Raw genomic sequence first — 14697 nt, 5'->3', positions numbered from 1 at the left:
ACTCAAATCGTAAGTTTAACGACAGACGAATTGCAACTATAATTTAACCGTGCACAATTATCCAAGTATTTCTACCTCCGATTGTTGCACCTATTTCGAGTCATGTCACATAATTAGGTTAACAAAACCGGATACGCTGACTAAGCCGCCTCGTTGTTTCTCACACCACTTTTTGAGGTCTATTGAAAATTGTGCGTGCGTGCAGGGTGCGGTCTAGCGGCCATTCGAAACGTTCATTTAGCCGTGAATTCGGTGCGGTTTCGTCCGCGTATCCTGCAGCCTTCTCTCTCCCTCCCTCTCCCTCTCTCTCCTGCCCCTCGCCGTCTCTCTCGACAACACCAGCTGCTGTTCTTCGCACACTCGTTATCACCCTTGCACCATTACCCGAGGCGTACGTACGTATACCTACCTCTAATTCCCAGCCGCGCAGTAAACCGTGGTGCGGTCCTCGTCCCCGAGTCTAGGTCCTACCTACTACCTACTACCTACCTGCGGCGCAATTTCGACCCCCCGCACCGAGTACCAACCTACTCTTGCGGCGTATACACGGAGCGAGGCTTAGACGCCCGCTATGAACGTGTCGAAACACAAAGGGCCGAGTGTCATCACTCCTGGTTTACCATCCTTTACCGGTGTGAAGCTCTCAAAAAATAAAAAATAAAATAAAAACAAAAAACTTGCCACTGTCGTACGAGGCGACGAGGACGACGTTGACGACGCGCGACAAATTAACGGGTACTCGTCGTTTCACGGAAACTCCGGCATTAGCATGTACACTCAACAATTGTTACCAGACACTACGATGATTGTATGACGACGAAATTTCATATCGTATCTGAAAACTGCCTGACTATATTGCGTGGGATGGAAATACGGCACGGGAAGAACGAGCTCGTGTCGCGCTGACGGGAAAAAGAAGAAGAGAAGGGACGTTTTTACGTGCGGTATCGCGTTGGATCGGATTCCGGGGGTATTTGGAACGTCGACGATTATTTATCGAGTATTGTCAGGGTTCGTGTCACATTACATGTATTTGTATAATTTATTATCGACAGGCTAAAATTGTCGGAAAACATAACTGTTTGGGTGTAAGTTGGAACTGTTGGGCAGAAATCTTTTTACAATATCTCATCGTTCGCCTACCGTTTTGCACATTTTATCCTCGCAGTGCCGAGAGGGTTGAAAACTATGAAACGTATAACTTTTAGACGCGGTCTGGTATTACCGACGGTGAAATTCGTATCACAATGCTCTACCGGCGAGATTGCTGCGAATCTTCAACGAAGCGCAGCGGCGACGAGTTTTAGTGTTTTCTGTTTATATGTCAGCATTCGTGAAATATATGTATGTAATAAATGGAACCCGGTGAGAAAGAAATTCGCGAGTGAGAATACCGGGCAGATACCGTTTTACATGTATATCTCCTCAAATATGTAGAAGAACGATTTTCCCCTCGAATTGGTACCACAATGCCGGGAGGTATGACGTTCCGATATTGAGTAAAATTTGACGCAACACTTGGAATTGTCGAGCTTGATACGTACTTCACTTTACCCCATTTCCCTCCTTTCGCACAAACCGGGTTCTCCGCAGAAGACAGAGTTTGCCGGCTGCGACAACGGCAAATTTCACGTAGGTACCTCGCAAAGTGTTTCCGGCGGTAACCGCTTTTCAAATTTAACTTTGAGGATATCGGAAACTTGAAAACTTTTCACCTGTTTCCCGTTTCGATGTATCTAATTCGTTTTTTTTTGCACATGAGTCAGGAAATATTTTTCGAACTATCGTACGATAGGCGGAGTCGTGGGATATTTTTGAAAAAAATTATAACCGTCGGTGAATCGATGACGTAGAAAGAGAAGAGAAAAATAATCGAACGATATGCAGGAGTTACGAATCCACCGCGACATGTCTTAGAATTCGAGACAACAAACCACCCCAATGAACATTCGTATCTATTTATACCCCACTGTACAGAACCTAAATACAGATTTACGATTCACAAATCGTTGCCAGACAATACGGCAGCTTTCCCTCAATTTCACCCCCACAGTTATTCTCGCATCGTTAAATCTCCAGTTCGTCCCCTTCTATCTCCGGCAATCAGCCAATCAGTTCGATTTATTGACACGTGCAATTCCTTCAGTTATTACGGTCATCGGACCGTTAATTTAGAAAAAAAAATATTGTTGTTTTTTTCTTTTCTTCCTTCGATCATTGTTATCAATATTATTACTTTTATATCATCTTCATTCGTAAGGGTAGTAAACTTGTCAGATGAGAACAGAATGATCAGTAGTGACAAGGAAAATTTCTCGTACGAAAATAATCACGATCTGGTCTTTAACTTGAACTAATCGTGTGCAGTGTTGACTCGTTTAAATTTTGATATTAATTTTTGGTGTCATGCGTAATATTTAGTTCGTAAATATTTTCTCATACGTCTTTTATATCAACAATAGTACACGTTATATTTATTTGTAAGCCATGCCATGATATGTGAAATCTTGTTTTTAACAGTAATTGCTTAACTCTGATGTTGGATAAGCTACGCGGTGCGAACGAGATAACAAAGAATAGGAATGATTAAAAATAAAATCGAAACGTTTCATAAAGTGTACGATAATAATTGTATAAAAATAATCTCGAAGGGTGGGTGTGTCGATGTAATTATAATCGATAATTGACGAATTCAAATTTCACCCACTGTCAGAACACGCGTTCCACTTTGCCCGCTTGGCTTTGACAGCTTTCTGAAACGTTTCACTGGATACGTTCGACGGTTTAAATAAATCGAAAGGAATCATTGAGCAGAACTTGAGAACAATCCTAAGTTATACGCGATTAAGAGAACAACGACGGCCACTGCGATCAATCCGTAGGGTAAACCGGAGCCTTCTTCTGCCGGTTTTTGGGACTGTCCCGACTTCGATGCAATCCACTCGACTTTCTTCGGTTTCATATTCAACCTTTCGGCCTCGACGATTTCCCCGATTTCGTATTTCTGCATCAATTCCTTGGCGTCCTCGGAGTGACCGACGTCGTCGAAGGCCTCGCTTCCGTCCTTGTTTCGTTGTTCCGACAGAACTTCCTCACCGCCAGGATGTTCGTTAAGGAATGGTCCTACGTCGTAAACCTTGTCGTGAAGGATGAACAGGTTCGTACCCTGTTCTTTCGACTCCTCGACTTGCTTTCGCGTGAACAGCTTCTTTCCGCTGGCCATGTTTCTCGGGTTTAGGGCCCCTTGTGATTTTCTTCCTGAAAATGACAAACCGATTTCTTAACTCAATTTTGTGTTTCACTTGTTCCACGCCGGGTAATTTTGACGAACGCGTTACGGTTGCGCGATTTATTCTCGTTATTTGTACTCATTTTTACCTCTCGTGATGCTTTGTAACAATTCTAATCTACGTTTACCAGTTATCCAATTAAACGTTACAACGTGCGACAAATCCTGACTCACTTTTTGAAAACGGGGAAGATATTTCCAACCGCTTAACCCGAAGAAAGCGATTTTCCCAAGTCTTTTTTATACTCCCTATATCGGGAAGTTGAGTATAGAGTGCAAAAAATACAGAGTGAAAGAGATCTTTAGATAGCTTCAGGGTTTATCAGGAAAGTGTATGTATATATATATATATATATATATATATACATACAGTTGTATAAAATACTCGAAAAATTACACGACCAACAGTTCAGTTTCGTGTTGCGTAATTTTGATTTTATGCTTTACTTTGTATCAAGCGTTCCGTACGAATCGAGTCCGACTGTAATATACATCTAAATGATACAGCACTGGAATATCTAAGCGTTATCATGTAATCGTTGCGATATTTGAAACTTTACTCGATAAACGCGTACCGCCAGCATTCACCTTTCAAACGCTGCGTACAGTTTATCCTCAACCAGTGTGTATAAAAAAAAAAAAAGAAAAATTGCTTATTTCCCGACGTGTCCAAGTAATTAAGAAGTTTGGAAGTAATCGCGAACCAACGATCGGTAAAGACGCGGTTACTGTTCGAATTAATCTCAGATAGAGAAATGACAAATTTTAAAGTCTCGCGATACAGAGCTCGCTCAAACTACCGGATATTATGACTCTCCGGGCTCGCCTAAAGCGGACTTGCTAACTCCACTTGAGATATTTATCTTCTCGTCATCATGACTAAGCTGGTTGTACATCGGCAACAAGGCCGTCCGTTTCTTAGCCGGTGGAATGGCGTCGCACGTCAGATTAGTGGCAAAGTGCGTGTTTCATATGTCTCGACGTTAATATCGCATGCTTTGCTACTTCCACGGTACCAGCTTATCCCGCAGAATTATTGCTTTGAACATCATGGATTGGTAGAAATAACCACGAGTACGACTTGTTCCTAGACCGATCGTTGTTGCTAAATTTTGTTTATAAAATATATTTACGTCATTCGAATACGCGTGAAGAGTAAGTACTTTTGTATCAGTTATATAACAATAATAATACAGTGCGCTAGGCAACTGCGCAATAATTTTTCTGTTATATCACTGCGGTAAGTATCTTATCTCAGTAATCGCCGATGTCTTCACTATCGGCCCAACTTTAAGAAGAATGTTACCGAATCTTTCCAAACGCAGGCGCCCTAAATTAACGCTTCGGAGGCTACTGTGCGTAGTTGAGACGCGGACATTTATTAACTGAATACGGCTTTAGTTAAAGAAAAAGAAGAGAAATAAATCAAAATGATAAATATTCGAAGACACGTGGCGTACGAAATTCTTGGAAGTTGTATAATGATGGTAGGAATTTCTTCAAGTATCGATCAATCAACGTTCGTTAACGGTTCTCATTCCTCGTGCAGTGTACGAACCAACAATGTTAATATCTCTTAATGATACGACTAAAAAATCTTTCTGACGTAAAAAAAAATAAAAAACAAATCGCAGTTCTGTACGTTACACCAGAAAAAAACAACGATTATGAAGAAAAAAAGACAAGGTCACGGAAGAAAACACTGCAATACTACGAGATATATTATCGTATACATGTCTCATCTCCTTTTGCTCCTGCATGACCATCAAACAAACATCCCACGCTTAAACGTTTCACGTATCGTGCTAATTGTCCTGCAATTCACGTCGATGCAACAACACGGATGAACGATAGGAAGATAGAAATTACGTGGCCTTAGGCTGTCCAGTTGATCGCACGGATCGTGACGGGCGTATATATATGTGTGTATATATATATATATATATGTATACGCATGTCGCAACAATCATCAAGTTCAACTTACCAACCGTTACTCGGTCAATCAAAATGGATTCCTTAAACGTGACTCGTACGGGAACCGCAGCATCGAATGAACAGTGAGACGATTTACGAACTAGAATTTGTACATGCAGCGAGTGTAATTATAACGGGTGAGAAATAACGTGGAAGTTTGAACAAACCGGCGGTAAGGACGCACTGGGAAAGACTGCTTCTCGCGAGATAAAAATTTCCAATGTTATCCCCAGCCGACATCTCGGCTTCTCTCTCCCACTACCAATTGCCTCGATTTCCCCTCCAATGGTCGGCACACCACGCGTCTGTATATTATTGATATGTTTATGTATGGGTGGGCGGACTGGTCTTGTGGAGAAGCTTCTCCTTGGACGGTGACGAGGTATTCCTCGCAGAAGGGGAAAACGGCGCTTATCCAAGCTGCCTCGTAAGCCGCCTCCTCCTCAATCATATCTCTTCGATGTATGCGTATTACAAGAGGCACAGAAGTTTAGAAGATACGTTACTTGCGGACTCGTAATATATGAACGTTAAGCATTACGCTGCACTTATTACGACGGTTATATAAAAAATGATGCCACCGGCGATTAGGCGTGAACGCTATGCGTTGCGGCGTTCGTTTCGGAAGCGTTGTGTTGAGAGAGAAAAAAAGTAACGCTGTATCGAAATCCGGAATTTGCCTGTTCTTGAACATCCGGTCGATATGGAAAACTCTAGAAATTGTGATATGAATAATAATAAGTATAATAATATTTCAAGATCAATCTTTTTTGATGAATGTAATGGCAAAGATCGGTGTTTATTCATTCTTTTTCTGTGGACTCTGCGGACTGTTTTTCGAAAATATCAATTTCGTATTACCTGCGTACGATAAGCGTTATTGTTTTCTTTGCTTCAGAAGGCCTAAAAAAACGCTGTTTTTTGATATAGTTTCAAGTATATTTTTAGAGTACAAAATCATTTTTTTTTTTGTTGTTATGCAAAACTATCAATATATAGGTACATGTTTCAAGTGCATATTTGCACAAAGCCTCGTTATTGAAGTCTCTCAGCTGCGGGAAAATTGGAGCTCGTAATGCTTGCGTGGAACAGAAATTGAACAAAAAATTTTGAACTTCCATATGTTTTCCTTCTACTCTTACCTATAAAAACCCGAAAAAATTGCAAAAATTCTATATTTCTAGCAAGTTCGAAAAAAAACACGTTCTTAGAAATAAAAAAATCACTTCCACGTGCTATGAAAATTGTTTAAACTAACTTTTTTAAAAATATTTTAGATTTAACTGGAAGAGAATTTAATTCTGAACATAAAAAACATTCATTCGTTTCAATCGATCGTATAGTTTTCTTGCAATCTTTCCCGCAAATTTTAAAAAAATCGTGAAAACGAAAACTCGAGAAATCGCGCATCAAATTTTCGATGGGAAATATTATCAATTTTTGATTACTTACAATAATAATCGACTAATATCGACTTCGGCAATAAAATGGCGGTTGTGCGACATCAGCAACCTTCTTCTTATACTTATTTAATATGAGTTTACTCGCGGTTTCTTTTTCACTGTTTTTATATGCAGGCCTTCTCCGTGAAGGCAAATAAGTTTGATGTTGAATTTCGTTGAGTAACGTTATTTAATGAATAATTGTTTTTCCAGAAACACCAGTGTTTCATATCAGTCGTTCGTTATAAAACGATACAAACCGAAGCACTATGTATTTTTATACGAACGTCGTTATCAAATTATTCAAATATACGAGGGACTATCTTCTTCGATTGAGTAAACCTCGAATAGGAACTGATTCTGAGTGCAGGTGTATAGAACAGAGGTAATTGCGTCTCAAGAATTTGATTTTTATTCGACATTTCGAATCTTCTTATTTACATGGGATTGTGAAATACGGTATTATACGAATAGCTCAATAACTCATATCACTTTGGTGTCAATATTTTTTTCGAGTCACCGTTACACTCATTATTGTAGATTATAGATATGTCGGCGATGAGCTTCACATTTATCAAATTATCGTTATCGCCTACAGCAGTTGACGTCATATATAACGTGACGTGACAAACCTGGGTTTTTTTTTTTTTTTTTTTTTTCCAGAAAAATCTTTGGGTAAGAAAAATTGCTACAAACTAGAATGACCAAAGCAATTTAAAAGTCACTTGCGAATCAAGTGTACAGGGTGTTCCAATTCACAAGACGCATTACGTTTTCAGCAGATCTAATTTTTCAATTGGAAAGTGTGTTCTACGAAAGTTGTACGATTCAGAGGGAGACACGTGAAGAATTTTTTCCATGCGGTCCAGCATCATAACTGGTGATGCTGCGGAGGACGGACCGGTTTTTTTAAAAATTGAATCATACATTTTTGTTTCCACTCAAATAATCTTTATTCAAAAATGTACAACCTTCTCAGGAATTTTTTTTTATAAAGTGAAGAGTTCGTGAGTTACAACAAAAAATCAAATTCTGCAAGACACGGGGAGGTTGAGTTATGACGAATGGAATCACTAATGCGTGCAGAGCTATTACAAGGGCAATTATTTTGAATTAACCTCCTCGTGTCTCGTGTCATGATTCCATTTCAACAAACTGGTCGATACTCAACAGCGTCCATAAGTCGTGACTCTGGATCGCGTGAAAAAAATTCTTCACGTGTCACCCTCTGAATCATGCAACAACTTTTCTAGGACACATTTCCCAATCGAACCATTAGGTCGGCCGAAAATGTAACGCGTCTTTCGAATTGCGACACCCTGCACAATTCGAGTACGTCTAAGTAGCTTGAGGTTCTCGCAGAACAAGATGAGATCTCAAAACACGTAGTAGAAGATAATCGCATAGACGAGGACAGCCAGACCTATAAATACTAGAATCCAGGGCGAAGACTCTTCTTTGCGCTCGACGTAGTCCCAAGGTTCTTCGTCGGTGATGTTAGCCTTGGCCGCGGTCACCGCGGCTTTTTCCGTAGATCCTCGCTCCGGCTTATCCGACTCGGAATCCCCGAGGTCGCCGATTTTATACATTTCACGAAGCTGCACCGCCTCCGGTGAATGACCAATCGCCTCGAAACATTCGGTCCCGTCTGCACCCGCAAGATTTCGCAGGACTTCCTCGCCCCCGGGGTGTTCCTTCAAAAAATTTGTCACGTCGTAGATGCCATTGTGAATAATGATCCACAGATCCTTCTCGTGATTGTGCTTGGCCACGTCTTCGGCGGTGTAATGAATCGGCATATCTTTTTCTTCTTCCTTTTCCTTTTCAATTTCGCTCCCGAGAAACACCTTTCAGCTCCTGTATTCGAGAAAACAAATCCAAATGATACACGGTGAGGAAAAATTACTCGAAGGTGCAATCGTCGTCAACAAACTCAGACGAATTTATAAATAAGGGATCAGACAATTGACTTTCATATTAAACTCAATATTGATTTTAAACGAAGCTTGTTCACGTCAACCTACTTTCGGATTTAGACTAAGTAATTAAAAATTGAAGTCCACACAGGCGAATAGTTGGTTTTAGTACAGTTGGCGTTAACACATTTTGCGTCAGTTGATGTTAAACTTTGGGTAAACGAGAATTCCGCGATAATATAGCTTCTACATTCGTTCAGCATACAAGGTACGAACAATGGAACGTCGTTTGGAGTATAGAGGGCGGATTCGTCGTAACGAGCAAATTTCGTATAATCGTCCTCCTTTGCAGAGGCGAAATGCCGGGTGATGGAAACTGTAAAATGTGCATAAATAAGATGAGAAGATTTATCGCGTTCGTTAAACTGACCTCAGACAATATAATCCGGGAGGATATTCGAACGAAAGAAAGAAAGCACATAGAGAGAGGCTTGCATAACATCCTTACGTATTAATCCTGGAGATCCTTTCAACCCGCAGCGGTCGTTTGTTGAAAGAAGTTATCTTGCCCGGGCACTTTTATTGCGATCACGATCGACGCAGTGAAATGAAACACCAGTCACAGTTTCAAGTGAATTTAACCACTGTTAATATATTTTTTTTTACACAGCAACTGCTCCTGATATTTCGTCGACTCGTCGTGCGGCTACGAAGTATGGTCGTATTGAAACTGGAACTGTAACAAGTCACGCAAGTCACAGTCGGTAGTATTATGTGGTAACTTGAGAATAAATTGAAGAAAAATTTTCATCCGATTTGCATAGAATAGAGACCTGCTTACGCACTCCGTCACGTGTCGCTTCTGGCCTTCGTTACGAATTTAAAATTGAACCTGCACATTCGGCTGATACGGTTTTAACATTAAACCGATGGTTTTTTGGTCCTCTTATTTTTGCGAGGAAAAACTAACTCTGGATAATTTTACCGTAATATCAAATTGTTCGTCGTAACTGTTGCAGGTCTGCATGATTCTAAAGAGAATGAAAAACTTGTTGAGTGTGAAAAATTACGGCGAATCATTTCGTCCGTTTCTTATTTTACGTGGAACTATGTCGATACTTCTCATTAGTAAATTCGTAGCACGCTTTCATTCATTGTCAGTGATTTGATTATAAACGCGTGATTAGACTGTTTTTCACACTCGGATCGGCCGGTAACTTGAGTGTATACTTGTGTTGTACAATATTATGCCAAGGAGTAAGAATTTTCCTTGAAACGATACGGTGCTAGATAGATACACAATTTTACATCGGTTTGTCTACGTTACTTCGTTTATCGTGTTTCACAGCGACATTGACGCGTACGTATACAGCGAAAGTGAAACGCATTCGGGGAAACATTGCGATACGTTCGACGAACGTAATTATGTAATTTGTAGGTACGGAAGACAGAGAATTGGAAGTGTTACATAACGTAGGTGTATACGGTGGGGAATATTCGAAGGTGAAAAGGGGTAGAGAGAAGCATCCGAAACGTGGGTATAGACGAGAATCTCCTAACGATTCGTTCCATTTAATCACGAAGATCAAAGCTGCGTCTAACTATTTAACTGAGAATTAGTTGTGTACGTTCTACTCTCGATAATTGTGCTTTCCTGCATGCATACCCTTGGAGCGTTTCGTCGTCGTTAGTCGGGTCGAATGTCCCCTTGATATCACGGCGACGAATTATATATCAAACGTATCGCGAGTAATTGTTACACAGTCGCGTACTCTGGTTGTACAATTTAACGAAAAATCGTTTTCAATTTAATCCCTATTAGTGTCGCAACATTGTCTGTAAAGTTTACAGGTTTGCGAAAGCTCGTGTGGCGGAAATGGTACAGACGTCGTCAGCGGTTATTACGACGAGGGGAGAGGTGGAACAACAGCTTGAATTCGCCTTAAAATTGTAAAGAGAGCGCTTTACCGACGAGTTGGAAAAGCTCCCGCGAACAGTCGAGTGACTGTCGAGGGAGTCGTTCGTGTTCCCTCCGACGGTGAACCCTGTTCGCCATGGGGGGGTGAAAACGGCTGGTTCGATCCCGAACTGAACCGTGTTCCACCTACTCAGCTCTCTGCTCAAACTTCAAAGCGAGATGGCAATTCGTCAGCAAATTCATCAGCGGTATTAAAGTGGTTCTCCTTCCCATTGACTTCCTAACGAAACCGGGGCTCGCTTAGCGTATATATCAACGACGGAGATTGGCTTTCGGTCACGAACCTACCGAAAAACTTGCCTCCTGAATCTCCTGTATTCGTATTATTAAAAAAACATCGGGATCTACAAATATTTCGAACGTTCTACACGTCCGATATAACGATAGTTTTCGTATCATCGTTGAACGCTACAGACGAAATGTGGATTCTATTCTCTGATTTACATTTTCCTGGTCAAGAGCCCTGTATCAAAGTTGAGTAACGTCGAGCACGTAAACCGGCGATTCCTATACGCACTTGATATTTTTACCGGTGGGGTATTTCCTACCTCGCAGAAATACTGCGCGGGATTTTTTTTTTTTTTTTTACGAGCTAGCAAACGGTTTTCATTTCGTTTCTATGTATACGCCGCACGGCATTACGTATCTTTTCCGATAAGCTCGAGGCTTATCTCGTAAAAACACATATCGCGTCACAACGGCGGATAGAACTCTGACTGTGAACAGAGATGTAGTCAAATTTAGTAAAACGCTTAACGAGTATTCTCGCCGGTGTACGTTGGTTTCAATGGGGATTATTCTTTTTGTTTCAGAAAACTGGCGCCAGGATTAAAATCTACTCCAACTGCTGTCCTCAAAGTACCGACAGGCTCGTCAGCATTTGCGGCAAGCCCAGCACCTGCGTCGACAGCATCAGAGAGATCATTAGCCTCATCAAGACCGTAAGTTTTCACGCATTTTTTTCACCACTTTTGATCTTGTCTTACACGTCGGTCTGCATTGGATTGCTACAATTTTTGCTGCCGTCGTCGGTTTTGAAGTGCGGTGTAATTGTTTGTGCACAAGTCAGAAATCTTTTCTTCTCTTACTATTTGTACTTTATCAGGAATGCATGAAAATGGTGACAAAATATTGATACAACAAACACCGTGAGAAACGTGCGGCTAGAAATTATTATTCATAATTTTTCAATTTCCGACTGAATTCGTTAAAAACGCCGCGGTATAATATAATATAAATATCAAATTTGCAGATATTTTCTGGTGGAAGCGTTGTGAAAACACTCGGTACATTAGAATTCCTGGAATCTTGAACATAAAACTCGTATTTTCGCGATTTCATATATCGGTTATACATATGCATATTACACGGTCTTTGCTTTGATAACAACTTTATGAAAAAGTTACAAGGTTACAGACAGTGCAGATCGTTGACCTGAATCACCGGCTCCCCTTATTCAGGTTAACGAATAAGGGGTACATAAATTTGAGCATTACATTCAGTGAGTCTCAGGGAACGAAGTGATACAGTCTCGTTCAAGAATCATATCAATACAACGTAACCAGTACCAAAAAAAGTTGTACGCAAACGCGAACCTTTGAAAATTGCACGTTCCATTCAATTGAGTGGAAACAAGGACGTTAAATTATATATTTGCGTTAAAGAGAAAAAAATTTATATCCTCTTCAAAGCTTCAAATTTCAACTGGAATCAAAGTGTTTGAGTTGTACAATAATAACAACAGTTTCGGAGCGAGTGAACTCAATTATAGTTGGTTAATTTCAACCCTGTATATACGTGTGTGTTTGTGGGTATAATAACATAGTCCATGTAATATTTGAAATTATTTTCCTTCTTATTTCGCCGACCGTGTACAGTCCCCGGTGAAGGGAATCAACAACCCGTACGATCCTCACAACTACGACGACTTCTATGCCGAGGAATACGGTGGTTATGGCGGCGGCGATGGTCCCGGGGGGCAGAACAAAGGTGGCGGTTACGGGGGCCCAGGTGGTCGGGGCGGCGGCGGCGGAGGCGGCGGAGGAATGCCGCGGAGGGAGGGTCGCGGGGGCGGCGGCGGTGTCGGGGGCGGAGGAGGAGGCGGCGGCGGCGGAGTTGGCGGTCCGCCCGACATGAATCGCGGATTTCCACCACAGCAATCGCGGGGAGGACCCCGAGGAGGCAACATGTCAGGGCCGCCTGATCGCGGATACGGAGGCGCTGCCCGCGGCGGCGGGGGCGGTGGTGGAGGCGGGGGCGGCGGGTACGACGGGGGCCGCGGGGGCGGCGGCGGCGGCGGCGGCGGCGGTGGCGGATACGGCGGAAATCGCGGAGGACCTCCGCCCTACGGCGGCGGAGGCGTGGGAAACTATAACGGTAGGTTACGAGTTACCTCACCTTGAGATTTATGCGCTTTGACTTCTGCAAACGCGCCTCTACAAGTTGCAGGGATTGCTGAAACCTGTTTTGGTGACCTGGTGTGGTTTTCTGTTTGTTTGTTTTTTTTTTTTTTTTCCTCTCCGAAGTCCGGGAGAGTTTAGTTTTAGGGTAGTAAACTGTTCCAAGGGGCGACGATTCGGGGTGTTTGCTTGTTGGAAAAACCTGGAAAATCTGAAATCCTTGAGGTATTTTTTATTTTGTGGAATAAACAGGAATTGTGACAGCGAATTTTGGGCTTCGTTATCAGGAAGGTCTTCCGATGAATGGATGTATTACTTTCTTTTAAACCATTTGGAATAACCAGAAGAAACAAATTTTGTTCGTCAAATTTTTAAACCCTAATTCTGCCATAAAAACGTATTTGAACGAGCTTCGCTGCTTTAAACAGATTTGAGAGAAAAAATCAAAATTAATGAAGCTACAACCGTTTGGCAGTCTTCTGGTAAAGACATTTGTCTCCAATACACCTGCAATGTTTGTTAAATCACTCGGATAAATCGGGCATTGTCTGGGAAATCTGATATCATATTTCTTAAAACTTAGATTTGAAAAACTTATGTTTGCAGTAAGTTTTTCGTTTTTGACTCATTACGGGCTGTGACATCGTCGCTTATTGAAATGTCACTAGATCACTCTGTCGCTTCTTCGTTGTTAATAAAATAAGCTTGGTATACCTACTCAAGTGATTTTGTAACATCAAAGTGATCAATAATTATCATGTTGAAAAACATATTCAATAATTTTTATCCATTAATCTTATATACGAACGCATCTTGTTTGACCAAATAACGCAACGGTTTGAATAAAATCGGATCTTGCTCACCCGAAAATAATGTGTCCTGTATTTTTATGAAAGATAACGGATGGGGAATGCAAGGAGGAGCCCCGAATGGTATGGGAGGTGCCGGTGGGGGAGGGAATTCGGGAATGGGTGGCATACCTTTGGGAGGTAATCAAGGAGGTAACGCAGGCGGTAATCTTGGGGGCGGCGGAGGCGGAAAGACCAGTACACAAGTCACCATTCCCAAAGACGTGAGTATGAGTGAAGATTTCGTTGAAATAAGAAATTACATCGCGCGTCTGCTGAAAGTGTTGTCCCGAAAATTGACCTCAAATCGTTTATAGCAAGATCTTACCAAAGAGCACGTTCAGTATTCCGTATGCATCTTTCATTACTCTTGCTACATAAAACCCCGTAGACGTCTACTTCGTTTAAAGTTTTAAAATGACTTGAAACCGGTATGATTTGTCTTGTACAGTCGGTTTCGACGAGATTCCACTCTATGTTTGTTCCTTGCTTTGCATTTGGAATAAAAATGTTCCGTTCGATACGAACAATATGTGCGAAATTTTTGGTTCTTTAAAAGTTTGTTATCCACTCCGCAGCTTGCAGGAGCCATTATTGGTAAGGGCGGAGCGAGGATCAGAAAGATTAGGTCTGACAGTGGTGCAGGGATTACTATAGACGAGCCTCTACTTGGCAGCAATGATCGCATAATCACCATTAGTGGACTACCAAATCAGATACAGATGGCACAGTATCTGCTGCAACAGAGGTAACAATGAAATTATTGAAATTGCTTGAAATTATAGTCGTTAAGCACCTATGCAATTATTATTCAGGGATAAATGACGAACCGATTCCAAAAACATCTCGGT

General features: G+C 41.5%; 2 protein-coding genes across 10 annotated transcripts in view; one reads left to right on the top strand and one right to left on the bottom strand.

The window, feature by feature from the left end:
• The window catches only part of HnRNP-K (Heterogeneous nuclear ribonucleoprotein K), a 104648-nt gene that overhangs the window by 84807 nt on the left and 5144 nt on the right, over positions 1-14697 (top strand). For all 9 annotated transcript variants that reach the window (XM_069138239.1, XM_046637113.2, XM_069138236.1 and 6 more), the window contains 4 exons: positions 11412-11540; positions 12477-12975; positions 13895-14070; positions 14425-14594. In XM_069138239.1, the coding sequence (XP_068994340.1) occupies positions 11412-11540; positions 12477-12975; positions 13895-14070; positions 14425-14594 (974 nt within the window). The remainder of the gene's footprint in view (positions 1-11411; positions 11541-12476; positions 12976-13894; positions 14071-14424; positions 14595-14697) is intronic.
• On the bottom strand, positions 2430-5518 carry LOC124224898 (cytochrome b5-like). Its single transcript, XM_046637134.1, has 2 exons — positions 5431-5518; positions 2430-3258 (listed from the first exon to the last, which is right to left on the bottom strand). Exons 1-2 carry the CDS (start codon positions 5501-5503, stop codon positions 2804-2806), a joined length of 528 nt encoding a protein of 175 aa, XP_046493090.1. The 5' UTR covers positions 5504-5518; the 3' UTR covers positions 2430-2803.

The sequence above is a fragment of the Neodiprion pinetum genome, chromosome 1 (assembly GCF_021155775.2).
Source record: "Neodiprion pinetum isolate iyNeoPine1 chromosome 1, iyNeoPine1.2, whole genome shotgun sequence".
NCBI lineage: Eukaryota > Metazoa > Arthropoda > Insecta > Hymenoptera > Diprionidae > Neodiprion > Neodiprion pinetum.
This window is presented reverse-complemented; position numbering and strand designations above follow the sequence as displayed.